The following is a 27,678-nucleotide window of genomic DNA, read 5'->3' as shown; positions in this document are numbered from 1 at the left end:
TTTCAATCACGTGTCAACCTCTTCTTCTATTTATGTATGTTTATCTCACAGTTGTCACTCAAACACGGGAAAACCAAAAGAGGAAAAAAACAAAAATAACTACTAAAAATTAAAAAAAATTCCAGCCACCGTCGGGGTGATTCCGTAAAATTTCTAACAAAACTCCATTCCCACGGAATAGGCAAGAGGGTAACTCTGTAAATTTTAAGCTCCGGTGATGAATAAGATCCACTCCCTCACGCCGGAGTAAATTTCACGTTGTTCTCTTCTCACATCCACCAAAAAATCATGAAACTGAATCGCGGCGGTAGCGGAGAGCACGGCCACCACCACCACTACCACCACGAGGCCCTGAAGTTTTCAAATTTCTTTTTCACGCCGGAGCGGCCACGTGACTACCTCGTGCTTTTCACTCGCGTCTCCGTCCTCACGTGCCTCATCTTCTCCGTCTCTCTCGTTCTCCGCATCACTTTTCTATCCTCCTCCTCCGCACCGGACTATTCCTCCTCCTACGGTCTCCGTTTCCCCGCCGTGCCTCAAAAGGCCCTAGCTCTCCCTCCGACGGGGTCCGTTGGTCCGATCAATATCTCCCACATTCAGTTCTGTATCGCCGGAGCAGCTGAGACCTGGCTCGATCGTAGCCGGTACACCTCCTTGTGGTGGCGCAATACCACACGTGGATTCGTCTGGCTCGATAAACCGGTGAAGCTCCCTGAAAACAACTCCGATAACCGGTTCTCAATCCCGGTTCGAGTTTCAGATTCAGGCTGGACCCGGTTTAGATTCTCAAGCTCGAGAGCCGCGGTTCGGATCGCTAGGACTATATGGGATAGTTACAAACTAAAGCTACCGGATGTACGGTGGTTCGTCATGGGAGATGACGACACGGTCTTCTTTACAGATAATCTTGTGAAGGTTCTCGCGAAGTACGACCACGAGCAGATGTGGTACATTGGTGGAAACTCGGAGAGCGTCGAGCAGGACGTGATGCACGCGTACGATATGGCGTTCGGCGGCGGCGGTTTCGCGATTAGCCGTCCACTCGCGGCGCGTTTGGCCAGCGCGATGGACGGTTGTCTCCAACGGTATTTTTACTTCTACGGTTCGGATCAGAGAATCGCGGCTTGCGTTAGCGAAATCGGCGTTCCGTTCACCGGAGAACGCGGTTTTCATCAGGTGAGTTCTGTTAGGGCACGTGTTAGCTTTTCGAATGGTTGTTCGGACATGTGTCAGAACTGGTTTTGATCTCGTTTGTTGGATCCTGACACATTCAATAGGTTTAGATTCCGACGAAAGCTCTTTAAGTCGAGTCTTAATAGGTGGACTTTCTTAATTAATTTGTGAATAAAGCAAAAAAATTAAAGGGATCAAACGTATTAATCACTTAGGTTAGTGCTTTAAAAAGCATACACTATCATCTGTTTGTTATGTTTAAGATGTTAATTTGCAAACCGATCAAGAACTATAAAAATTTATTTTATTTATCTTGTTTTACATAAAAACAACATTAACTATATCTAGTTCTATCAATAAAAATCATTTTGTATACTACAAAAGGTAATAAACACCAGATAATATTGAATTTATGCTGAGAAACGTGAAAACATCATATAATCTAAAACAAACAAAAAAATATTCCTAAAACATCACTTTAGAATATAGATTATTTACATTTTATGTACGGATGGCGTGGACTAAAAACATTCGTTGTTTTTTTTTATTGTAGCTTGACATAAGAGGAGATCCATTTGGGTTTCTAGCAGCACATCCATTGACTCCCCTTGTATCATTGCATCACCTCGTTTTCTTAGTCTCAATATTCCCTAACAAAAACCTTATCGAGTCGCTACAAACCCTAATGAAACCTTACAACTTAGACCCGCATCGAATACTCCAGCAGGTTAACTGCCATGACCGCAAGCGTCAGTGGTCTATATCCATTTCTTGGGGATACTCTATTCAGATATACTCTTACTTCTTGAGCGCTAAGGAGCTGGAGAAGCCGTTGCAAACCTTCAAAACCTGGCGGTCTTCGAGCAATGGACCTTTCACGTTTAACACAAGGCCCTTGAAACCTGACCCGTGTCAGCGTCCCGTCACTTATTTCATGGATGGAGCAGAGGATGTGCGGGATAGTGGGACCAAGACTTGGTATAGTGTAGGGGATAAGAATTATGGTTATTGCGGAAAGAGAGAGCATTCTCGGGTAGCTAGGGTGAAGAGGATATTGGTGACTTCAATGAAGATGGCTCCTGAGTATTGGAACAAGGTTAGTGCTTTTTGGTCCAATATTGAAACTTGTAACATTGTAAATTAGGTTTTGAAGCTTTAATTTACATTTTTATGCTTTTTTGTTGACAGGCACCACGGAGACAGTGTTGCGAGGTGATGGACGGAGGGGGAAGAAGAAAAGAGAAAGAAATGTCGATAAGGATTAGAAAGTGCAGATCTTCAGAGACGATATAAAAAAAAACATTTTAATTTAATTACAGAGATATATTTGCACATACAGACTTTAGATTCGACCATAGATTGGTACCTAATTTCCAAGAACAAAGAGTGTGAATCATCCATCACTAAACATTTATGTTGTGGAACAAAAATTGGGTTCACCCCTATGGTGAATCCTTTAAATTCACCTCACTATTGATTACCAATCAAATTGACACGTAGGATTAGTCAAAAAAGATATTAAAACTAAAGAAAAAAAAGGAAAATAACTTTAATAAAAAAAGGAAGACGTCGACTTAACGACGTTCATCAAAACACACCTCGCCGGCAGCTGCTTTTTCAATCTCAAAGGCTTGTTCTCAGTCCCTAAGAAAAACACAGATTGTAGTTTTCAAACAAAGGTTCACGATCTGTGTTTTGAACGGTACGTCGCGTTATTCTCTTTTATCCTTATTCAAATTTAAGAATCCATGTTTTTAGATTAGGTCAATTCCCTAAAACAACATAATTAACCTAAGTATACTTATTAGTTGTTATATATCTCGGGATCATAGAGTTTTAAGCTTAGAGTTGTTAGATCTTTTTTAATCAAATCTATGTATGATCATGGCAATAGAAAAAAAAAGGAATAGAGGAGGTCACGGATGCTTTGTAGCTTACTGCCAGTGTGTTTGTATTTTGTGATATTTGTTAATAAAATTGGAGTTGAGCATTATTCAAACTTATTTAACTATTAAGCTTTGAAAGAAAAATGAACTAAACATACTAGGTTGACAAATTGGAACTAATATACTAAATTGTAGCTACTGATTTTCTTACTTTTTTAGGAATACATTGCTCTTGTACACATTATGGTCGTGGAAAGGCATTAAATTGATGTGGTTTATGATTGAAATAAGGCCAAGTCGTGATATATGATAAAACTTGATGATTGGCATTAAATTGATATGTTTTAAAACATCAATTATTTAGAATCTCAATAAACTTTAATTCTTCTATGTTATCTAAGATAATCTCTGACTGGTGTTTGTACTTTGCTATATAGTTGCAATGGAGAGTAGACATTCAAGTGATCAAGAAACTGTTTCCGCTACTCAGGATGAATTTAGTACTCAAATCTCAGGTGAAATCAGTTTGTTAAGTCAGAATTTGGATGATTTTTTAGCTGAGGAAGATGCCTCATTCAATGATGACGATGTTTCAGTCAGTGATTTCGATGAAGAAGCGGGAATAGGCAACAAGGATGATTATATTCAGACTGAAGATGCTGATGCTTTAGAGGCAAACAATGAAAATCAGAATAAATATGAACTCTGTAGTGGAATGGATTTTAGTTCTGATGAGTCTGCATATAATGCTTATAGAAAGTACGGAAGCAATCATGGTTTCGACGTAAGGAGACAACGGACTTCGAGAAAAAACAAAAAGCTAGTAAGGATGGTTTATGTATGCTCAAAAGAGGGGCTTAGACAGGAACCTAAGGTCAGGAAATCATATTCGCGACCAACCACAAGGTGTGGTTGTAAAGCTCGCATGTCTTGCTACCTTCAGAGTAACGGAAGATATAAGATTATGACTTTTGAGCCGAATCATAACCATGATTTAGTGAGGACACCTATGAAGCATTTGATGAAGAGTAACCGAGCAATCTCTATCTCTCAAAAACAACATGCCGATGATGCCGATATGTCAGGAATTTCAGCAAAAGCAACAATTGAAATGATGAGCAGAGAAGTTGGGGGGCAAGCAAATCTGGGTTTTATAGATAACGACATGCGCAATTACATATACCGTAAACGAATGGCAGCAATGGAAAAGGGAGATGCTGGAGCGGTTTTGGAGTACTTTCAGAAAAAGAAAGAGGATGATTCATCTTTCTTTTACTCAATGCAACTTGATGAGGACGATATGATCACTAATATTTTTTGGGCAGATGATCGGTCAATTAGTGATTACAATCTTTTTGGAGATGTCGTTTGCTTTAATACAACTTACAAGACCAACAAATATGATAGACCGTTTGCTCCATTTGTCGGGGTCAATCATCATAAGCAAACTATTGTGTTTGGTGCTGCTTTCTTATATGATGAAACGACCGAATCTTTTAAGTGGCTTTTTCAGACTTTTCTTGGAGTAATGTCTGGAAAACAGCCGCAAACAATTCTTACTGACCAATGTGCAGCAATGGCAAATGCAATAGGAAAAGTCTTCCCTGAAACAAAACATAGGTTATGTGTTTGGCATATTTACCAAAATGCTATAAAGAGGTTGAGTTGTGTATTTCATGGACCAAACCATTTTGCCACAGACTTTGGAAAATGTGTATATGACCATGAGAATGAAGTAGAATGGTTATCGTCATGGAGTGAAATGCTCGAAAAGCATGGATTGACAGAGAATAAATGGCTGAAGGATTTGTTTGAGTTGAGAGAAAAATGGGCAAGGGTATATAGTCGTCAAACTTTTACAGCCGATATGATGAGCACACAGCGTAGTGAAAGTATGAATAATATTTTGAAAAATTACTTGAAGAGCGGTTATAACTTGTTGCGCTTCTTTAAACACTATGAGAGAGTGTTGGATGATCGACGCTATAAAGAATTAACTGCTGACTTCAGTATGATGCATACCTCGCCGGTATTATCAGCTCCTGTAGAAATGTTGCAACATGCATTGGATGTGTATACACCAGAAGTCTTTACCTTGTTCCAGAAGGAATACATAGCTATAGGTGATTATGCTGCCAAAAGGTTTAATAAGTCTGAGATGGTGAGTGCTGAATACAATGTATCTTTTCGTGGTGTTGGAAGAAATCATTTGGTTAACTATGTTGCTGCAAACGAAACGATACATTGTAGTTGCATGAAGTTTTCTTTTGGTGGAATCTTATGTCGTCATGCATTAAAAGTGTTGGCCAAGAAGGATGTTAGAAGAATTCCACCTACTTACATTCTGAATCGATGGAGTAAAGAGGCTACAACACAAACCATATCCTTTTATCACTCAGCGACACCTAATGATACAGTGAAGCAATCGATCGGAAAGCGATATAGTCATATATGTCGTACTTTCCGTGAGATTGCGTCTGTTGCTCACTACAAGAAAACACATGCTTAACGACAAAAATTAACGAGGAAAAACAATCCTCGTAAATTTGCGTGGAGTTTACGACGAATTTACGTTAAAAACTAAAGTCATCGTTATTTCCTCGTAACGTAACGACAAAACTGTTTCGTCGTAAAGTGGATGTAATTTTACGAGTATTTTACGAGGAAAAACTATTTCCTCGTAAATACGACGTAAACTTTGCGTGGTATTTACGAGGGAATAGTTTACGTATATTTAGCGAGGAAATTTTTGAATCCACCAACTTCATAGGTGTTACACGTTTTTTTTTGCCCACCTAATTAATTTTCGTCGTAAATTCATAGCAAAATTACAACTACCAGATTCAAATTTTCCTATAAATATGGATGTTTGAACATCATTTTAAACACACCAACAACAAAAAACTTGAAAGAAAAAAAATGGCTGGCTCCGGGACTATTTACGAGTTGCGGAAGTGGATGTATATGCATAGAGATGCTAACGGGAGAGTGACGAAAGAATACCTTGCGGGTCTGGAGACATTTATGCATCAAGCAGATTCAACACCGCTCGCCCAAGAAAGTGATAAGATGTTCTGTCCTTGTCGGAAATGCAACAATTCGAAACTGGCAAACCGTGAAAATGTTTGGAAGCATTTAATAAATAGAGGTTTCACGGCAAATTACTATATCTGGTTTCAACATGGAGAAGGTTTTAATTATGATCAGAATGAAGCTAGTAGTAGTAATAGCAATTTTCAGGAAAAAGAACCGGTTGATCATCATTTGCATAATGAACATAGTTACCATCAGGAGGAGATGGTAGATTATGATAGGGTTCATGATATGGTAGCTGATGCATTCGTAGCTCATGATGAAGATGAAGAACCTAATATAGATGCAAAAAAGTTTTACGAAATGTTAAACGCGGCGAATCAACCACTTTACAGTGGTTGTAGAGAAGGTCTCTCTAAATTGTCGTTAGCTGCTAGAATGATGAATATTAAAACTGATCACAATCTACCTGAAAGTTGCATGAACGAATGGGCGGACTTGTTTAAAGAGTATTTGCCGGAAGACAATGTGTCTGCTGATTCTTATTATGAGATTCAGAAACTGGTTAATAGTCTTGGGTTGCCTTCGGAGATGATAGATGTTTGCATCGACAACTGCATGATCTATTGGGGAGATGATGAGAAGCTAGAAGAATGTCGATTCTGCAAGAAGCCACGATTCAAGCCGCAAGGACGGGGACGTAATAGGGTACCGTACCAAAGGATGTGGTACCTACCAATTACAGACAGATTGAAAAGATTGTATCAATCAGAGCAGACTGCTGGAAAGATGAGATGGCATGCCGAGCATACTCAGACGGATGGTGACATGACTCATCCATCAGATGCAAGAGCCTGGAAACATTTCAACAAAGTACATCCAGATTTCGCTAGCAATATCCGGAATGTGTATCTCGGATTATGCACAGATGGATTTAGTCCGTTCGGAATGTCAGGGAGACAATATTCATTGTGGCCAGTCTTTCTTACTCCATACAACCTGCCACCGGAGATGTGCATGCAACGGGAGTTACTATTCTTGACCATATTAATACATGGTCCGAACCATCCAAAAAGGTCCCTGGATGTTTTCCTACAACCACTGATAAAAGAGTTGAAGGATTTGTGGTCAACAGGGGTGAGGACGTATGACTGTTCAACGAAGACGGATTTTACGATGCGAGCGATGCTTTTGTGGACCATAAGTGATTTCCCTGCCTATGGAATGTTGTCTGGACGGACTACACATGGGAGATTAGCTTGTCCATATTTTAATGGAACGACATATGCGTTTCAACTGAAGAATGGTAGGAAGACAAGTTGGTTTGATTGTCACCGTCGATTTCTTCCCATTGGCCATCCTTACCGAAGAAACAAGAATTTGTTTAGGCACAAAAGGGTTGTGAGAGACACTCCTCCTCCATATCTAACTGGAGAACAAATTGAAGCGCAAATCGACTACTACGGAGCTAACGAAACAGTTCGTTGGAGTGGTAATTGGCATGTCCCTCGTAATATGCCAGATTCTTACGGTGTTTATCACAACTGGCACAAGAAGAGTATATTTTGGGAGTTGCCATATTGGAAGGATCTTCTTCTGCGCCACAACCTCGATGTGATGCATATAGAGAAGAATTTCTTTGAGAACATCATGAATACAATATTGAATGTCCCAGGGAAGACAAAAGACAACATAAAATCGAGGTTGGACTATGGTAGACAGCGGGCGACCAGTAACTATGGAATATGTGTGAAAGGGGAAACAGATTTCTACGGGATCTTGACGGAGATTATTGAAGTCGAATTTCCAGGGATACTGAAGCTGAAATGCGTCCTCTTCAAATGTGAATGGTTCGACCCCGTCGTCAACAGAGGTGTTTGGTCTAACAAATTCGGTGTAGTTGATGTCAACGGTGGACGAAGGTACAACAAATTCGAGCCTTTCATCTTAGCTTCACAAGCAGACCAAGTTAGCTTCCTTCCATACCCTCGGATGAGAGATTCAGGTATAAATTGGTTAGCAGTGATCAAAGTTACACCTCGAGGACGAATCATCAGTGGAGAAGAACCACCATTGCAAGAAGAACATATAAATGAAGTTGAGGAACCTGAACAAGAAATTGATGACATCCTTCTCATTGATCCGCATAATCACGAGTACGAAGATCTTACCGATGATGCCATAGACGAAGCTGTTGAAGACGAGTTTAATGAAAATGATGATGTTTCTAGTGATGACGAGAATGTCGATGTATCCGATTGATGTATTTGTTTTATGAATAAGATGAGGGAGTTTGTTTTATGAATAAGATAATGTGGGGTTTGTTTTATGAATAAGGTAATGCCGGGAGTTTGTTTTATGAATAAGCAAATGTGGGAATTGTGGTTTGGAATGGAAATAAAGATGGGGTTTGGAGTATATGAAGTAGAAAATAAGGAATATGGGGTTTGGGGTTTCGGATTCAAGGGATTTAAACATAACACTCGTTAATTCCACGTAACAAAAAATCGTCGTAAAGGACTCGTAGGTCAACGAGGAAATAACGAGGAAATATAAAAATACAGAACGCGGGACTCGTTAATTCCACGTAGGACAAAATCGTCGTAAATACCACGTACGATGAATTCGTCGTAAAAACCACGTAGGATGAAATCGTCGTAAATACAACGTAAGACAACGAGGAAATAACGACGAAACCTAAAAATAAAGATGGGGTTTGGAATATATGAAGTAGAAAATAAGGAATATGGGGTTTGGGGTTTGGGGTTTGGGGTTTGGGGTTTCGGGTTTTTGGTTTCGGGTTTCGGGTTTAGGGGTTCGGGGTTTGGGATTTGGGGTTCGGGGTTTAGGGGTTCAGAGTTTGGGGTTTCGGGTTTAGGGGTTCGGGGTTTCGGGTTTTGGATTTCGGGTTTCGGGTTTCGGGTTTGGGGTTTTGAGTTTGGGGTTTCGGGTTTAGGGGTTCGGGGTTTGGGGTTTCGGGTTTTGGATTTCGGGTTTCGGGTTTCGTGTTTCGGGTTTGGGGTTCTAGGGATTTAACCATAACACTCGTTAAAAATAACGGCGAAACTTAAAATTAAATATGGGGTTTGGAATATATGAAGTAGAAAATTAAAGATGGGGGTTTGGGTTTCGGGTTTCGGGTTTGGGCTTTCGGGTTTCGGGTTTGGGGGTTGGGGTTTCGGGTTTCGGGTATGAGGTTTCGGGTTTCGGGTTTCGGGGTTGTGGTTTCGGGTTTCGGGTTTGGGCTTTCGGGTTTGGGGGTTGGGGTTTAGGAATAACGACGAAACTTAAAATTAAATATGGGGTTTGGAATATATGAAGTAGAAAATTAAAGATGGGGGTTTGGGTTTTGGGTTTCGGGTTTGGGCTTTCGGGTTTCGGGTTTGGGGATTGGGGTTTCGGGTTTCGGGTATGGGGTTTCGGGTTTCGGATTCTAGGGATTTAAACATAACACTCGTTAATTCCACGTAGGATGAAATCGTCGTAAATACCACGTAAGCATAAATCGTCGTAAAGACCACGTAACCAGAAATCGTCGTAAAGACCACGTAAAAAGATTTAAACATAAAACACGTTAATTCCACGTAAGCATAAATCGTCGTAAATACCTCGTAGTGTAAAAACTAGAAAAAAGGGAAAATGATCAAAATACCAGAATAACATGTGGCAAGACTTCCAGCAATTATAATACGTAAGTCTCGCCCACATGAATTCTAATATCTTATCCTTTTCCTATTTTTTTCAAATATTTGTAATTTGAATATGATTTTGCTGAGAAATGTGATTTCAGATAGGTGTGTGATTTGGGAGTTTATGTGTGGTTTGAGAATGAGAGTTGTGGGTATATTTATAGGAAAGCAAGCCTTGTTAATTCTACGTAGGCAAAATCGTCATTAATACCTCGCAAACAAAAACACGGGCCTTTGTGATTCCTCGCAATTTCCTCGTAAAAAAAAACACGGGCTTTTGTAACTGCTCGCTATTTCGTCGTAAATTTACGACGAATTTGCGATGATATGTAATCTTATATATACACCCGAGCGCTCACTCTTTCTTTCCTCTCTACTTCCTCTCTACTTCCTCTCCATTTCGTAGCAATGGTAAGCCTCTCCGATTCCTCTCTAATTTGGTTAATTTAGGATAGATTAGGTGGTTAGTATAGGGAATTTAGATAGGTTTGCGGATTTTATGTTATTTAGTGTTGATTAGGTGGATAATGTTGGGAAATATATTGTTGATGTTAATTTTAAAAATTTCATTTTTTTCCCAGGTTCGAAAAGGAAGACTTACTGCCCATTACAGAGAGATCTTCGGTGAGCCGGGTAGTCGTTTAGACCCGGCCTCTTCTTCCGCTCCCAGTTCTTCGGGCCAAGAGACTATCCCCGAGACTCAGTACACTCAGAGAGTCTCTGGGTCTACTTCTTCTAGTGCACCATCGGCTCCTCATGTGCCTCCTCCGATGCCTCCTCCTGTGCCTCCTCCGATGGCACCTCCGATGGTCGCCGATATTCATCCTGATCTGATGGTGCCTCCGAGTGCTCCTTACTCGCAGTACACTGTAGAGGACATTCTCAGTCTGCCAGGCAGAGAAGGTTTACCAGTCATCGACCCAGACCGACCGGACGGAACGTTGTGGTATGTTGCATTAATTATTTTTTAATTCGTTTAAATTTCTTTTATAACGTTAAAAATAATTTATATTTTAAATTTGTATTTTCCAGGTGGGGGGTTGACGGATGTCTTGCATCGGACGTAACCGACACGATCAAGGGTTACTTCTCCATGGAACATCCAAACTGGAGTAAGACGCCTCACTACGTCAGAAAGACGTGGTTCAAAATTTACGCTGTAAGTTTCTATTAATTAATTATATATATTTTAATTTTTTCATGATTTATATACTTTCTAAAAAACTAATTGTTAATTTATTTTTTCCAACAGCAAAAATATAATTGGGCCTTGGGGATCACTGAGAGCGTGAGGAAGAAGTTTAACGCGAAAGCGAAAGTTCGCTTGTTGGACACGGTCTCCAACTGGAAGGGTGACTGGTTCGTGAAGGGGTATGAGCGTGGCAAACCCGCTGAGCTCACCACGGATGTGTGGGATGGCCTCATCCGTTATTGACGCCTTCCTGATTCCATTAGAATCGCCCGTAACACGGTCGATGAGCACGGGAACGGGCCGATGCTTCACACTACGGGCCAAAAACCCCACGCCGGTGTCCGTTTGAAAATGGTAATTAAATATTTTATTAAATAATTTTTTTAATACATATATTAATTTATTCTAACTTTCTTAACTGTTTTTTAGGCCAAAGAGACGGGACATCTCCCGTCTCTTATGGAACTTTACGAGAGGACCCACAAGAACAAGACGGGCGTATTTGTAGATGGCAAGTCCGAGCAAATCTACAACGACGTAGTTGCTCGGGTTGAAGACCGCCAGACTCAGCTGACCCAGCAGTCTACCGACGGATTACCCGTCACCTTATCCACACTTGAAGTGGATAAGATTTACGAGGAGGTAAATTTTCAAAAAAATTAATTTTTAATTATTCATTTAATTTAACTTTAAATTTTTACTTACAATATTTATTTTTTGTTTTTAAGGTTGTCCCTAAAAAAAAGGGACGGACGTTGGGTATTGGTTCCGTCAACGATGTTCCGAGAGCGACATCGTCTTATGGTCAGCGACGGGATGATGAAGTCACGGAGCTGCGTAGAGAGTCCGCTCAGCTGCGTAACGAGTTGACCGCAACAAAATCTTGTATGGGTGGAGTCGAGGGCTTCTTGGACGTTATTGCGGCCACAAATCCGGAATGGGAGTCCATGTTGAGGAACATGCGACAACAACATCCCATTCAAGGCGAGTCATCCGACGTACATAACGAGGCGGATGTTACGAGGAGGAGTGATGAATTCTACCGGGCGATGAACGACCCATAGTTTTTTTTTTTTGGTTGTTGTATTATATAAATTCAAAACTTATTTATATATAAAATATTTTCATATTGATTTATTTTTATTTTGAATTTTAATTTATTATTAAATTAAATAATTTTAATTATTTTTTAATTATATTTTTAAATTCTGTAAAATAATAAAAACGAAGTAAATTCGTAGCCAATGTACGACCTCTTTACGTGGAAACCTTACGAGGAAATGACGAGAAACATTTAACGAGTAGTTTACGAGGAATCATTTACGAGGAAATAACGAGGAAAAGTTTACGACCATTTTACGAGGAAATCATTTCGTGGTTGTTACGTGTATTTTGCGAGGAAACTCTTTCAAGGTATTTACGTGTAGGTTACGAGGAACTATTTTCGAGGTATTTACGAGGTATTATAGCGACGTCCTTACGTGGAATATTGACGTGGTCTTTACGACGAATCGTCCTACTTCGTCTTTACGACGAAATATATTCCTCGCTAAGTTACGACGAATTAGCGAAGAAATATGTGTTACGACAGACGTGTAACGAGCAAACACGTTTCCTCGCTAATTCGTCGTAAAGCCTTTTTTACGACGAATTAGCGAGGAAAATCGCCTTCGTTAAGATTATGTTTTCTTGTAGTGGCTGCTGAACATGTAGACCTGACGTTGTGTGCAGATGAAGCTGCCTCTCAGTTGCTTGAAAAGTTGGTGGAAAAGAAAAAGGAACTTCTTAAAGCTAATAAATGGATGGTCCACTCTTCAGATTTTGAACTTGTGGAAGAAGAAAATGAAGAAGAAGTTCTAAACGCACGTGGAATAAAAAGAAAAAAACCTGCTGGACGACCAAAGAACCAAAAAGTCGGACGCCATGGTCGATATATGAGTGTGCTTGAAACAAAAAATCGTGGTATATCAAAATCATCCAATAATGCTACAACCATAAAAAAATTGTCATTTCAGGTATTTGATATATAGTTTTTGTTTGTTTGTCTAATCTTCATCGAATTTTGGGACTTAATCAATCTACATATTTCAGAACTCAAGTCTTCCTCTTGATACTGAGTTACCTGTTGCTGCCACAAGTCTCACCTTAGACAATGAAGCTTCTTTTTCACAACTGCTCCAGGTTAATACTTCATTCTCTAGACCACTTATATTTGAATTATCTATCATTTTTTAATTTGTGTATGTCTCATATTTTGTAGGGATTTGACAAGAGTTGTGGTGGATCACCGTAAAACTCTGTTATTTTAAATATGAAAGCAGATATTAATTATGTTTTGTTTTCGTTCTTACTTTTGGTGTTTCTAGCATATTCTTGTTTTTACACTTATTATTATCTTCAAAAATCAAGGTCATATTCAGCTTCAACGTCTCTGCTGAACCTTTAGCAAAGCACACACAATGCCCCAACACTTCATAGACTGCTCTGTTCTTGTATTGAATATATTTGTATTCCCAGCTTAGTAGAAAAGTGTACCACATTGCGACAAAATAGTTTGAGAACGTGGGTTGTTTTTATCCATGTACATGTTCTTGTAACTTATGTCAATGTGTATACTCTAATCATTCATATGTGTAGAAACTATATATAAGGGTTGGAAAATAAACTGGTCCGATTAGCTTAAAAACAAGCATTTATACAACACCAAATGATCTTCAGTAGCAGGTAAATCAGAGTAAAATGAACTGGTTTCAGGCCATTCTGGTCATAACCTCTTGAAGAAGAAACTTTGTATCTTTAAAACACGAGGCTAAGTTCTTCGTTTTAGCTATTCTTCTTAACTCTATATGTTCTCCCTTTTCTTTCATAGATGTTCTCTTCCTCTAGTGACCAACGAAGAACAAACCAGAGCAAAAAAAAAAATTATTCTCTCCTCACAATGAAGCACTGGCTTGCTGCTCTTCACTTTGTCGACGTTGAATTACTTATAGCCGTGATCCTGGTCCTTATCTTTGTAGTGCGTCGTCATGAATACCAAACCAGAAATAGCTATTCTCTCTCACCTTCTTCCTCGATGAATCCTTACATCTTGATGTGAAACTTCTATAAAATACATTATATTGCCTTATAAAAAATACAGTACACATTTATAATGTCTTATAAACAGAGATGTGAAAGCATTCTTCTTAATTCTAGTTGTACGCTCACTGTGTTTCTCTTGTTCACTCAGTCTCTGTTTTTCTTCTCACACTCACTCTGTTTTGTCTTGTGTTTCATTATTAAACAAGCAGACACAGTCTCTTTACTCCCTCGTTTCTTTTCTTGTTCTTGTAGAGAGAGAAAGAGAGTAATCTTCTTCTTCACTCTTCCTTTTCTTGCGCCTCAAGTCTCTTCTTCTGCTTTCTTCTTTGTTATTCTTCTTGGGAACTTTTCTTAGATCCACTTCGTCTGTAGATTTAATCAAAAATTCAATTCCAATAAAAACATATTTTTTAACTAGATGCTCTTCTTCTCCATCTTCTTCTTCCTTGTTGATAACAAACAATAGTTATACTTGAGGTTAATTATGTTGTTTTAGGGAATTGACCTGATGTAAAAACATGATTCTAAAATTTGAAAAAGAATAAAAGAGAGTAACGCAACATACCGACGCAAAACACAGATCTCGAACATAAAAACTACAATCTGTGTTTTTTTTACGGACTGAGAACAAGCCTCTGAGATTGAAGAAGCAGCAGCCGGCGAGGTGTGTTTTGATGAACGTCGTTAAGTCGACATCTTCCTTTTTTTATTAGAATTATTTTCCTTTTTTGTTTTTTAGTTTTAATATTTTTTTGACTAATCTTACATGGCAATTTGATTGGTAATCAATAGTGAGGTGAATTTAGAGGATTCACCATAGGGGTGAACCCAAGTTTTGTTCGTATGATCATATCTGTATGATCACATACAGTACGTTCTGTTAGAGCATCCACATTGCAAGGACCAATTTTTGTGTCCTTAACTTAGTTTATTAATATTGTTAAGTTAAGATACATAGTTAAGGACAATAGCTAAAATTAAGATTATTGGTAGGACCATTTTAAGTCTCTTAGTTAATTAATTTTTTTAATAGGAAATGAGATATATTAAACATATAACATTAAAATAGAAACATAATTTATTAAACAAAGTTGAAAAAAAAATTACAAAAAAAAAAAAGCCATTGAAAAAACAACAAATTACAAACAAAAAAAAAACCCATTAATAAAACATAAACATTCAAATATTAAAAACAAAAAGGAAACTTCAATTCATATAAATTTAAACATTATACATTAAATTTGATTCCCAAATTTATCCCATATATTTTCAATCAAATCGTGTTTTAGTTGTCGATTAACTGGTTGTTCCCGAACTCTTGCTCGACGATCAATTGTATTGAAAAGAGCAGTAGGCATCTGGACGGAAAATGTAAGATCCACACCTTCATCATGTTGAAATGAGTCAAGGTCATACTGAGTGTATGAATCTCGTTCGTCTTCGACAATCATATTATGGAGTATGATACAAGCTCTCATAACATTTGCTATTTTGGATTTATCCCATAACTTAGATGGATTTTTAATAACGGAAAATCTAGCTTGCAGGACTCCAAAAGCACGCTCAACATCTTTTCGATGTCTTTCTTGGGTTTTTGCAAATAATTGATGTTTTGGACTCTGTGGTAAACGGATAGATCCCATAAAAGTCGCCCATTCCGGATAAATACCATCCGTGAGATAGTATGCGAAATTGTACTCTCTTCCGTTGACATAAAAGTTGACTTGCGGAGCTATTCCGTTAATAATATCATCAAAAACATGCGATCGATCAAGAATATTAAGATCGTTCATAGTACCTAAAGCTCCAAAAAACGCGTGCCATATCCAGAGGTCATATGAAGCTACAGCCTCCAAGACAATAGTTGGTTTTCCAGTTCCTCGTGAATACATTCCTTTCCAAGCGGAGGGGCAATTCTTCCACTCCCAATGCATACAGTCGATGCTTCCAATCATCTCCGGAAATCCTCGTTGTTCTCCAACATAGAGTAGTCTCTGCAGATCATCCGGAGTGGGACGTCTTAAGTATTCGTCGCCAAACAAGTGAATTATTCCAGTGGTAAAATGGTGCAAAGATTTTCGAGCCGTTGTTTCACAAGTCGTACATATTCGTCAACTGTATCAGCCGCACCACCATATGCCGATTGACGAATTGCTGCCGTACATTTTTGGAGTGGTGATAGACTAGACCGTCCGGTTGCATCTTCTGATGGTTGAAAGTATTGTACTTCTGTGGAGAGACGATGCACAATACGCAAGAACAATGGCTTGTTCATCCGAAAACGTCGACGAAATAAATTTTTCGGGTATGTGGGAGTTTCGCTAAAATAACCATTCCAGAGATTCTTGTGGCCTTCTTCCCGGTTTCTCTCGATAAAAACACGTTTTTTTCTTTCATTTGTTTCTGGAATAAAATCTTGGTTTTCAAAATAATCATCAAATATGGCAGTAAGTTCATCATCATCATCATCTTTGTGGTAATGATAATGAGAAGAAGAAGAAGAAGCCATAAAAAAAATTTAAAAGGGAGCAATTGTTTACAAATTGACAAGAAGAGAGATGCTTTGTTTTATTTTTTATGAGAGAACAAGTCTCTTGCTTATATAGGAAAAGCAACGAGTATTTTATCATTCTCCCGGGATACTTCTTGTGACTTTTTGAAAGAATAAAACAAACCTTGTGACAAAGTTGGTACACCCATCACGGGCACACAAACCTTGTGTATTATTTACTTGCTTCCAAAATATATTATCACCCATTGTTTTTACCCATTGTTTTAAAGAGAGGATCGTGCACTGCTCTAAAAAGGACTTTGTCCCACACTACAACAAAATAATATTACAAGATCATTTTACAAGATAGCCACACTACAACAATATGACAAGATCATTTTACAATAATATGACAAGATCAAGAGTCCATCAACATGTTTTGTTACAGATAGCCACACTACAACGTGATCTCATGTCCATCAACAAGATCACTTTACAAAAAGGTCATCACATGTTCATCAACAAGTTCATCAAAAGCCTAAACCATTCCCATACATAACAACAGCCGTGATCATTACTTAAACATAAGCATGATTCCTGTTAAAACTATTACAATAACCATTCCACCTACAAAGTACTCAAACCCATCAGAAGACCTTGATCTCTCCTTACCTAAATCAGACACTATCTTCTCAAGCCTAAGAACCTTCTGCTCAGTCTCATAGTCACTCAAAAGGGTAAGATTATCTACGTTTTCAGCCAGTTGAAGAACATGTTGATCTCTCGCTCTCATCTCCTCCATAACTCCTATCACAATATTCAATTTCATTGGTGAGCTATTAGGTGAAATACTTAATGCATTCTTTACAATTAGACATCTTATCAATTTATGAGTTTCGAAGAAGACATCAAGTTAATCTAGTTAACTTTATTTCTCATAATTATTTACAATTACATTTAGTTTATGAGTTTCAAAACCATGAGTGAACGCGTGAACGTCTTTATCAAATAAGAACTCATCATTCAATCACATAACAACCAAGAATTATTTCTCAAAATCATCTACTTATCAGACTAATGCTAAGCGCACACACACCAATCCATTGAAATCACCACAGACTACGAGTTACAATCACCTAGTTACAAAACATATATCATTCAATCACATAACAGCCAAGAATACAATCAATTGGCCACATGACGAGTTAGATCAACCAAAAAAAAAAATCTCAGACCGACGGACATGCAATCAGCGAAACCCAGATACAGACGAGCTAAATCGACAAAATAAAGCTCTAATATCTCAAAACGAAAGACATGCAAGCAGTGAAACCCAATCGACATATACATACTCTAAACCTCAAAACGACGGATAGAGGATTGAGCGATACCTGGTTTTAGTTTCCAATCGGCGGAGAGATCGGTGGAGTGAGGGAGAACAGATCGGCGGCGAGATCGGTTGGGTGAATTCGTCGGAGAGAAACGCAGAGAGAGAGGCGGAGAGAAAGGCAGAGTGAGAGGCGGAGCGAAACGCGGAGAGAGAGGCTTTTCGTTTGGCGGAATTCGTCTAGAGGCGTTGAACCGTCGAGAGAGAAGAAAAGAGAGAAGAGAAGAGAAGAGAAGAGAGAAGAGAGAATGATGTCGAGACGGTAACTCGACGGTCTCTCCCCATTTTCTCTTTCCTCTATTTTGCTGACACGTGGCCTTAACATCCGTTCCCTAAAAACTCTAACTTAACATACGTTTGCAAAGTTTTCATTTAGTTTAGATTTAAATTTCGAAATTAATGTCCTAAGGACGCGGCTTAATACCGCGATAATGATGCTCTTAGAATTCCAAGCTTTCTTTTCATCTGTAACATTATCGGTCAGGTAGGCAACCAAACACGGACCAGTTTAATTATTATTGAATTGAGATAAGGTTTCACATTGGCAAATGATTTCACAGAACAACATATACGAAAACTTCTAACCAAACTAAATAAACTAATTCGGTTGGACTATATGATAAGTTTCTCTTCGGTCGAATTAAACAAAACAAAATCAAATCCAAACAATAAAGAAACATATATCAATAATATCTCTACCAAAAATCTGTACCACTAATTTACATTTACATGATACTTGTACACGTTTCAGATTCTAAATATAGCCACGTTAATACAACTTATATATTAAAACAGAAGTTACAACCTTGATTCATGTGTGATTTTTTAAAAAATAGATCTAATGGACTTATTCCTACAAAGTCATGTTACATTTAATCTCTAATCTTATCATTTAAATTTTAGGTCTACGAGAAACTTTTATTGGGCTATCAGTAATTAGATTTAAAGAATAGATGATTCATTGGATTTATAGATAGTATAAATTAAATAGATATAATTTAATGTTGTAATACTATACCTCCATATATTAAATATTTAAATATTTGTCGATGTTAACTTTTAAAATTATTAAAAAAATTATTAAAATAAAAAAATTATATTATCTAACAATGATCAATCTTTACTACCTTAAACTAATGAAAACAAATTTTAAACTATATAGTTTATTTTAAAAATTAAACAAGAACTAAATGTTTAATTATTTACTCGTTGATATAAATATATGAAGCGAAAAGTTCAATTTTTAAAAAACTTTCTAAATCTGTGAAATGTTACAATATCTTTGAATATGACAATAAAACAATATTTTACTAATCTTTATATATATAGTTACGATTTTAATAATGAAATAATAATCCGAAAATATATATATAGAAGAAGATACAAATACATGTGAAAGTTTAAAACAATCTATTCAATAGAAAAAATATACTGTAAACTTATTATGTTTTAAAAATTGATAGACATATATATTATAATATATACTAATTTAGAATTGAAAATAAAATATTTATATAAAAATAAATGAAAACAAAAATCCGTGCGGTTGCGCGGATCGAGATCTAGTTACACTTTCTAGTTACACTTAAAGCTAGAATTATTTTTCACATGGACTATATGATGTGATTATATAATAAGGTCAGTAACCTAGCTAACTACGTATATTTAGCTGTAGCCATTGCCTAATTTCGGTGCATTCTGCCAACAATTTGGACCAAATTGGTTAGTTTAAAAAACAGTTTGGACCAAATTAATTGGTTAGTTTAAAACCATTAATTTTGTTCTATACACGTAACATTACGTGCACTATTTCATCAGAAAAGAAAACATGTGACGTGTGTAATCGTATTTTTTTGACATCTCTCTATGACTATATATAATATTGACTTGTCTAAACATTTTGTAATATATAGAAACATGCACAATTCCGGTAGGTGCAATATTGATAAACTGCCATTGCAATAGAGACGAATCAATAATTAATATTCGATCACATAACCAAAAAGAAGAGAAGAACAAAAAATGGTGATGGAGGAAGCTAGAGCGACTTCGGATTCTGTCGTGTCAGAATTTGAAGGGACAATACTGCGGAACGAAGATCCATTCTCTTACTTCATGCTCGTTGCCTTTGAAGCATCTGGTCTAATTCGTTTCGCCGCCTTGCTGTTTCTTTGGCCCGTAATCACACTCCTTGACGTTTTCAGCTACAAGAACGCCGCTCTCAAGCTCATGACTTTTGTAGCCACCGTTGGTTTACGCGAACCGGAGATTCAATCGGTGGCTAGAGCCGTCCTGCCTAAGTTCTACATGGATGACGTAAGCATGGACACTTGGAAAGTTTACAGCTCGTGCAAGAAGAAGGTCGTGGTTACGAGAATGCCTCGAGTTATGGTGGAGATGTTTGCAAAGGAGCATCTTAAAGCTGACGAAGTCATCGGTTCAGAGCTGATAGTGAACCGGTTCGGTTTTGTCACCGGCTTGACACGTGAATCCGATATCGATCAATCTGTTTTGAGCCGTGTCGCTGATTTGTTTGTTGATAGAAAGCCTCAGATAGGTCTCGCAAGACCTGGCAAGACAATTTCTACAACTTTCTTATCGTTATGTGAGGTAAACATTGCTTGAACAAAATCATATAAAATATAATAATTTAATTGTTACACTTCTGAAAAAATAATTTCAACTGGCAAAACTTTTTATTTAATATCTAATTTAACATGCGCAAATTTTTGTACATTTTACAACATATAATTTCTATATATTATGATTAAAACTAATATTAAATATTCATATATAGGAGCGTATTCATGCACCAGTTCCGGAGAACTACAACCACCGCAACCAACACCTTGAGCTACGGCCACTTCCGGTAATCTTCCACGACGGACGCCTTGTCAAGCGGCCAACTCCACCCACCTCTCTCCTCATCCTCACATGGATCCCATTAGGAATCATTCTCGCCGCCATCCGGATCTTTCTTGGATCCGTCCTCCCATTTTGGACAACACCGTACGTCTCCAAGATACTCGGCGGCCAGGTCATCGTCAAAGGCAAGCCTCCTCAGCCCCTGGCGACCGGAAACTCCGGTGTTCTCTTCGTGTGCACTCACAGAACCCTAATGGACCCGGTGGTACTATCATACGTGCTAGAACGCAGCATCCCGGCCGTTACTTACTCAATCTCACGCTTATCCGAGATCTTATCTCCCATACCAACCGTGAGATTGACAAGAGTCCGAGATGTAGACGCAGCAAAGATCAAACAACAGCTGTCTAAAGGCGATCTAGTGGTTTGTCCCGAGGGAACCACTTGTCGTGAACCGTTCTTGCTAAGATTTAGCGGACTTTTCGCTGAGTTAACGGATAGGATTGTTCCGGTTGCTATGAATTATAGAGTTGGATTCTTCCACGCGACCACAGCGAGAGGCTGGAAAGGTTTAGACCCGATTTTCTTCTTTATGAATCCAAGACCGGTTTACGAGGTTACGTTCTTGAACCAGCTTCCGGTTGAGGCTACGTGTTCGTCAGGGAAGAGGCCGCATGACGTGGCGAATTATGTTCAGAGAATCTTGGCGGCTACGTTAGGGTTCGAGTGTACTAACTTCACGAGGAGAGATAAGTATAGGGTTCTTGCTGGAAACGATGGAACGGTATCGTATTTATCGTTTCTTGATCAGTTGAAGAAGGTGGTGAGCACTTTCGAGCCTTTTCTCCATTAAAATCAAATTAGTAAATTACTATTCCGGTTTTTAATTGCTTCCTCTTGATTTATTTTGATTGCGATTAAAGTCTGGATTGAATTTTGTTTTCATAGATGTTTGTATTATTGTTTATAAATTTTGCTCTTTTTTCAGATGTAAACTAACTCCCCATAACTAATGTTGAAGAAATATTTGGGGATGAATAGTTTTGTTACTCAATATTGTGAATTCTTGATTTTTTCTAAATATTAATTTGTTGATAGAATTATTCTGTATCAATTAGTTGTTCTCTTGAAATTTACAGTCTTCTTGTAAGATAGTACATATTTGTACAAAGTTTCTATATATGGTAAGAAAATGTTGGATTATTGGCCAACCATTTTCTAATTTGGTTGGATAAACTAGTTGACCAGAAGACTTTGGCTGCCAATTTTCCGTTACTGTTGGCCTACTGCCAACTCCGTGGCATCGTTCAGTATCAACCTCTTTTTCGTTCATTTAAGATGAAATCAAATGTTAGGTTAAAAGATAAATGATGCTTAAGGATAATCACGTGACGAGTCTCGAGGCTATCGTCACTTAATATGAAATCATTATCTTATATCACAAGCGCGGTACATTTGACCATATGGTTCAGACTATTCCAAGAATGCATCACTCCTTTTTTTCTAGGAATGTAAATATCATATAAATGAAATATGATTTACAGATGAGAAAGCAAATCTAGAAGCTGTACCACCTTGGCAAAATAAAAATAAGAAACAAGGAGGGACAAAGTCTCAAAGATTTGACCAGACAAACGTTACAAGTTTTCATCTCAACCAAAGAGACATCAAGTTACAGAAGTGCTTCCTTTGTCTCCTTGTTGTAATGGTGTTTCATATCTCCTTGTCAATCAGTCCGTAATGTTAAAGGTTACATATAAAGTTTTTTAGAAAGATATTGCGAAGTTGATTTTTGTAATACTCTTAAACTTTTGAAATAAGTGGTCGCTCCCAATCTTTGTAGTTTGTTAAGGATTAAAAGATGTTTTTTTTTTTTTTTTTGCAACGAGCCAGGAGATAGATAAAGACATGATGCCTCCGTGTGCGAGATTTGGTCTAACTTGTATGTTTCCTAATTCAAAAATGGAGATGCTCAGTTTAGCACTTTCCCTGTACTAGAAAGGTCGAGAATGGATTAATCTTCCAATATACCCGCAAACACCTTTAAGAATTAATCAAAAAGTATAAATTCAGAAAATAGAGAATAGGAAGAAAAACTGAGATAAATAAAATATTGTATAACGAAAATGGATCCATAAACTGTACATCTAAAAATAAAACTATATGTGAAATCAGAAAATTAATGATTTTCGGAAACTAGGATTAGTCGAGAGGATCAAACTTTTCTCACGAAATAGAAATATCAAATGAACATACCATAAATCCTCAGAGCTTTAACAAGAAAACACATCTTCTTGTGACCCGGCTCATCTGAGAGATTAATAGTAGAATTTGAACTACAAAATATTTCATACTAGAGATTCGTACCTCTTTAGATGTGTAACTAAGCCACTGATTGCAGCTGCAGTATTATCAAGATTCTCATATATATGTACCAGAAAATCATTATATATGGATTCATTTACAGAATATGCATATACTTGATATGGTGATTTGTGAATCATGATGATGCTCCAACAGCTAACAGTAACTGGACATGAATTAAGGAGGTTTAATATTAAGTTTACCAAAATAGAATATCATCGGGATGGAAAACTGAGGGACAGAAAAAATGGATTAAGATACATCTAGAGAAAAACATATGCGAATCAGAAAATTAAGGATTTTCGGATTCGAGAGAATATCAAGAAATCTCTCAAGAAGACAAGAACTCAAGAAGAAGAAAAATATACCATAAATCCTCGAACTTTATTTAAGAAAACACCTCTTCTTGTGAACCGGCCGATCTAAGTGATCGATCCATACTAGAATTTGAACTATATACATAATATGTTGTGTAATCGAAACATACCTGTTTAGATGTGTAAGCCACTGATTGCAGCTGCAGCATCATCAAGATTCTCATACATACACCAAGCTTCATTATGTATGTGGATTCAATTACACGAATATGCTTAGACTTGATGATTTGTGAATCTTGATGATGCTCCAACAGCGAACAGCTGCTGGTTGATGATAAAATGTAATGATTTGGATTTCTGTCTTCGGTATTTTTCAGGAGTCAATACAGCAACATGTAACCCTAATCTCAATCCTTAATCTGGAGTCTAGAGAGAGAAGAGAGGGAGAGAGACCTGTATAAAGCGATAAAGGAGATGCTATTTGGTGTTTCCTCCAATGATGTGCACATAGATAATATATAAAATTGATCATGTAATTAATCAATTAGGCATATATATATATATATATCGATAATTAATCAGCCAATATTATCCAGCTAGCACCACACATAAAACTTGTTAATTATCAATATATATGGGCAATTCTCTCAAATATTTTTTATTTTTTAATATTTGAAATTCTATCCCTAAAATGCTATCCTTTAACTCTAAACTCTAAATCTAAATTAGTTAACCATAGGGTAAAGATGTATTTATACATTTTAATAAAACTTATTTGGTCATTTTCTTAATTGATAGCTATTTTTGTGAAAATAAACTAAAAAATGCTATCTTAGGAAATTTCTATATATATATTATATATCGATAATTAACAAGTTTTATGTGTGGTGCTAGCTGGATAATATTGGCTGAGTCTTGAATACACAAGGATCTGTTATTGCAGATAGATTTAATCCGGCTGCTTTTTTTTTTTTTGTAACACAACCTGGCTGCTATTCTAATTTAGCTATTTTACGTCGCTTATCACATACTATAAGATAATACTTTGCTGTCTTCACCATTAAGACTCTTTAATAATACTCATCGAATAAATTATCAAGTTATATATATATAATCAAATCAATTGAAAGAAAACAAAAAAGGAAAAGAGGTAGTGACAAGCGTGAGACACGGGGGAGTGGAACTGATAATCTTACGTTCCTCGTACGTTTACAAGTTACACTGTTTTCCATGATTCTATAGTATTGCCTCCATCCCTTTTATTATATACTTTTTCGCACATACTAGATAATTAAAATTCAAAACCTATTATTTCTAACCTAATTGAAAAAGCAGCACTTAGCAGCATAATTGTTATAAACCAAATGATGATCGACCCTGGACCAGCCCATACTGCAGGCCCAATCCGGGACATGATAAAAACAACCAGAGACTATGTGTTTATCTAGTATATATTCCATGTATATCTGTAACATATTGTTTATCCTTATCCTTATCTTGTTAGGATAAACATAACCTTATGACGGTCTAATACCTTGTATATATATGGATCTTCTGGTCGACAGTAATAATAACACAAGTTCCCCTCTTCATTCACAACACGTTATCAGCACGACGTTGCTCTCATAAACCCTAACCCTAAAAACCAGAAATAAATCCGAGCAGTAAAAATCATAATTCCCGACGAACTTCAAACAGCTCTATCCCTCAACTCCGGTGGATCCAGACGACGAGCCAGATACCAAATTAAAGCTCTTGACGAGACAAAGCCAACGCCGCTAACCCTGCATCAATCGGAGTCCGGACGCGCCCTCACGCTCAGCTACAATACAGGCGGAAAATTTGTTCCAGAAACCAAAATCTCTCTCAACCATATACCAGTCTCCTATTCCAACAAACAACAAAAACAATAATTCCGAGCAATCCATCAGCTAACCAGGAAGATCTCTAACTGATAGACTGATCAACCCATCAAAAGTTTTCAGGTATCATCGAAAACTCATCTAAAACCCATAAAGTATTAAATACCCCCATCCGCAGCCATGTAGCTATATTTAGCAACATGTCTCTGCAAATAAAATAAAACCAGAAACCATAAACTCTTTAAAATCTCGAACCTGAACTTGTTTTGAACCTGTTCTTAATCTGAAACTGATTTTAAAATTGTTTAAAACTTTTCCTGATGATAGTTTCACATTAGAACTGTTTAGGATTGAAAGTTAAACAATTTTTTTTTAAATCTGACTGCTATATGTTGAAAGAAACCGACTGTTACTTGCTTAAACTTATCATTATTGTCCTGTTTAATGTTCTTATCTGATCTGAATCAACTAGAACTGTTAAGGACTGCATGTTACATAATTTTTTTTGAAAATCTGATCATGGTTTCATAAATTAATCCGAGGTTTTACCTCATGTTCTTGTCTGGAAAATTTGTTTTCTTGATGATTGATAACGACTAGAACTTGATTAGGATTGAAAAAAATATTTTTTAATATTTAAAATCGAAATATCAGAGATATATCTGAGAAAATATATTTATTTTTAAATCGAAAAGTATATAATAAATTGCTTGAATAAATCAAATCTTCCTGATTTATTTTTTTAAGTCACAATAATTTCTGATTTGATTATTTTTCGAAAAAAATAATAATAAATATATGGTCTATTTTTCGAAAACCCTAACCTGATTTCATGATTGAATTGGTTTGCTTGATTGCATATTGTTTGCATACTAATATTGCATACTGAACATGAAATCTCGACTGTTAGGGATATAGATCATTCATAGTTTTCAAGCAATCTGATCTGAACTGAAAAAAAAAATCATTATACTAAATGATCCGATCCAATGGGATGAAGAAAATATGGAACATTTTTTTGATCATCTAAGATAGAATCCCTAAAGGCCTTGAAACCTTGTGTTTGAAATAAGAGGACCTTAAATCTGAAAAATACATTGATCCACACCTTAAACCGTATGGTTTTAAGAAAATGCATCATTTAGAAAAAAAATTTCTTTTGGTCCGTGTGTGGCATTGATATGAAGCATGAAAAATTTCAAAAAGATTACTTGATTAAGACCTGTTTTGAATAATGATTTCAGATGTCGAGTTTCATACCCTCAGATTACAAAGCCCTTGATCTCTCTGGAGATAATTATCTTGATTGGGCTATAAACACTTCAGCCGTCTTGAAGTCTAGAGGACTTGGGAAGTGCATCAAGTATGGCAATGACACCCTTGCGTGTGAAAGACACAGAGCCATAATGATTATGCGACACCATCTCTGTGAGGACCTAAGAGACGAGTTTGGATATGTTAATGATCCTCATAATCTCTGGTCATTTTTGAATTCTAGATTCTGTGAGCCATTGTTGCACGAATCCAAGAAAAAATGGGAAGCTCTAAGGTTCCAGGATTATGAATCCGTGGACAATTATCACTCTGATCTTATGAGAATCACCTATAGTCTTAGACTATGTGGTGAATTGGTAACAAACGAGGATTTGTTAAACAAAACTCGTGACACATTCCATTCAGAGGAAGTGTTGTTATCACATCAGGCCAAAGGTTTCACCACCTATTATGACATGTTCTCATATTTATTAGACATTGAGCAAAAGAAGCAGAAAAGGATGGATAACATCAGACGGTTTAATGACATCATGGAGATATATTATGAAGTACTAGACAGTGAGATGAAAATCCCTGAAGCTAATAAAGCCACATTTGATAAGAAGAGATCTGAGGAGGATTCCGAGTGGACACTCATGGACCATGAGGTCGGATTATACATTGAATAATTTTCCGACATTCTGATTTTATGTTTTCATATCTGATTTGATTTATTTGTTATTCATTTATGTTATTGAAATAATAAAAACAATTTTGTTTTTATATATTATCTTGCTTGGTCTTGCTTGATGATTCTTGATTAAATAACAAATAAAACTTTAATAAAAGGATAATCAGTCCACTGATAGTTGATTTCATGCATGGTTTAACTTTACCTTGATTGTATAGGTTTAACTTTACCTTCCTGCAATCACATAAAATCAATTGTTGGGTGTAGACTAATGAGTCAGTTCACTGATAGATTGATTTCTCGCATAGATTTAACTTCATCTTGATTGTATAGGTTCAACTTTACCTTCCTACAATCACTTGAAATCAATTAATTGGTACTGACAATGGCAAA

At 37.0% G+C, this 27,678-nt stretch overlaps 4 protein-coding genes across 4 annotated transcripts; all 4 read left to right on the top strand.

Moving 5' to 3' along the window:
* LOC106433269 lies at window positions 1–2,692 on the top strand. The gene is made up of 3 exons (XM_013874120.3): window positions 1–1,176; window positions 1,727–2,269; window positions 2,362–2,692. Exons 1-3 carry the CDS (start codon window positions 289–291, stop codon window positions 2,464–2,466), a joined length of 1,536 nt encoding a protein of 511 aa, XP_013729574.1. The 5' UTR covers window positions 1–288; the 3' UTR covers window positions 2,467–2,692.
* An 809-nt stretch (window positions 2,693–3,501) lies between these two features.
* Window positions 3,502–5,568, top strand: LOC106433259 (protein FAR1-RELATED SEQUENCE 5-like). The gene has a single exon (XM_013874104.3). It carries the CDS (start codon window positions 3,502–3,504, stop codon window positions 5,566–5,568), a length of 2,067 nt encoding a protein of 688 aa, XP_013729558.3.
* Window positions 5,569–19,775: 14,207 nt separating this feature from the next.
* Window positions 19,776–21,843, top strand: LOC106422882 (glycerol-3-phosphate acyltransferase 5-like). Its single transcript, XM_013863669.3, has 2 exons — window positions 19,776–20,542; window positions 20,730–21,843. The coding sequence occupies exons 1-2, from the start codon at window positions 19,955–19,957 to the stop codon at window positions 21,648–21,650; spliced, it is 1,509 nt and encodes a 502-aa protein (XP_013719123.1). The 5' UTR covers window positions 19,776–19,954; the 3' UTR covers window positions 21,651–21,843.
* A 4,741-nt stretch (window positions 21,844–26,584) lies between these two features.
* LOC125580095 lies at window positions 26,585–27,283 on the top strand. Its single transcript, XM_048744068.1, has one exon. The coding sequence runs from the start codon at window positions 26,585–26,587 to the stop codon at window positions 27,281–27,283; it is 699 nt and encodes a 232-aa protein (XP_048600025.1).
* The last annotated feature ends 395 nt before the right edge of the window (window positions 27,284–27,678 follow it).

The sequence above is a fragment of the Brassica napus genome, chromosome C1 (assembly GCF_020379485.1).
Source record: "Brassica napus cultivar Da-Ae chromosome C1, Da-Ae, whole genome shotgun sequence".
Lineage (NCBI taxonomy): Eukaryota > Viridiplantae > Streptophyta > Magnoliopsida > Brassicales > Brassicaceae > Brassica > Brassica napus.
Note: the sequence above shows the minus strand (reverse complement) of the source record. Positions and strands in the feature narration are given on the sequence as shown.

Bases quoted from the DNA above. Each gene is read 5' to 3' on its own strand.
- LOC106433269 (XM_013874120.3), top strand. From the start codon at position 289: ATGAAACTGAATCGCGGCGGTAGCGGAGAGCACGGCCACCACCACCAC. The intron at 1,177-1,726 runs GTGAGTTCTGTT...TTTTTATTGTAG, and splicing joins GAGAACGCGGTTTTCATCAG to CTTGACATAAGAGGAGATCC. The intron at 2,270-2,361 runs GTTAGTGCTTTT...TTTTGTTGACAG, and splicing joins CTCCTGAGTATTGGAACAAG to GCACCACGGAGACAGTGTTG.
- LOC106433259 (XM_013874104.3), top strand. From the start codon at position 3,502: ATGGAGAGTAGACATTCAAGTGATCAAGAAACTGTTTCCGCTACTCAG.
- LOC125580095 (XM_048744068.1), top strand. From the start codon at position 26,585: ATGTCGAGTTTCATACCCTCAGATTACAAAGCCCTTGATCTCTCTGGA.
- LOC106422882 (XM_013863669.3), top strand. From the start codon at position 19,955: ATGGTGATGGAGGAAGCTAGAGCGACTTCGGATTCTGTCGTGTCAGAA. The intron at 20,543-20,729 runs GTAAACATTGCT...ATTCATATATAG, and splicing joins CTTTCTTATCGTTATGTGAG to GAGCGTATTCATGCACCAGT.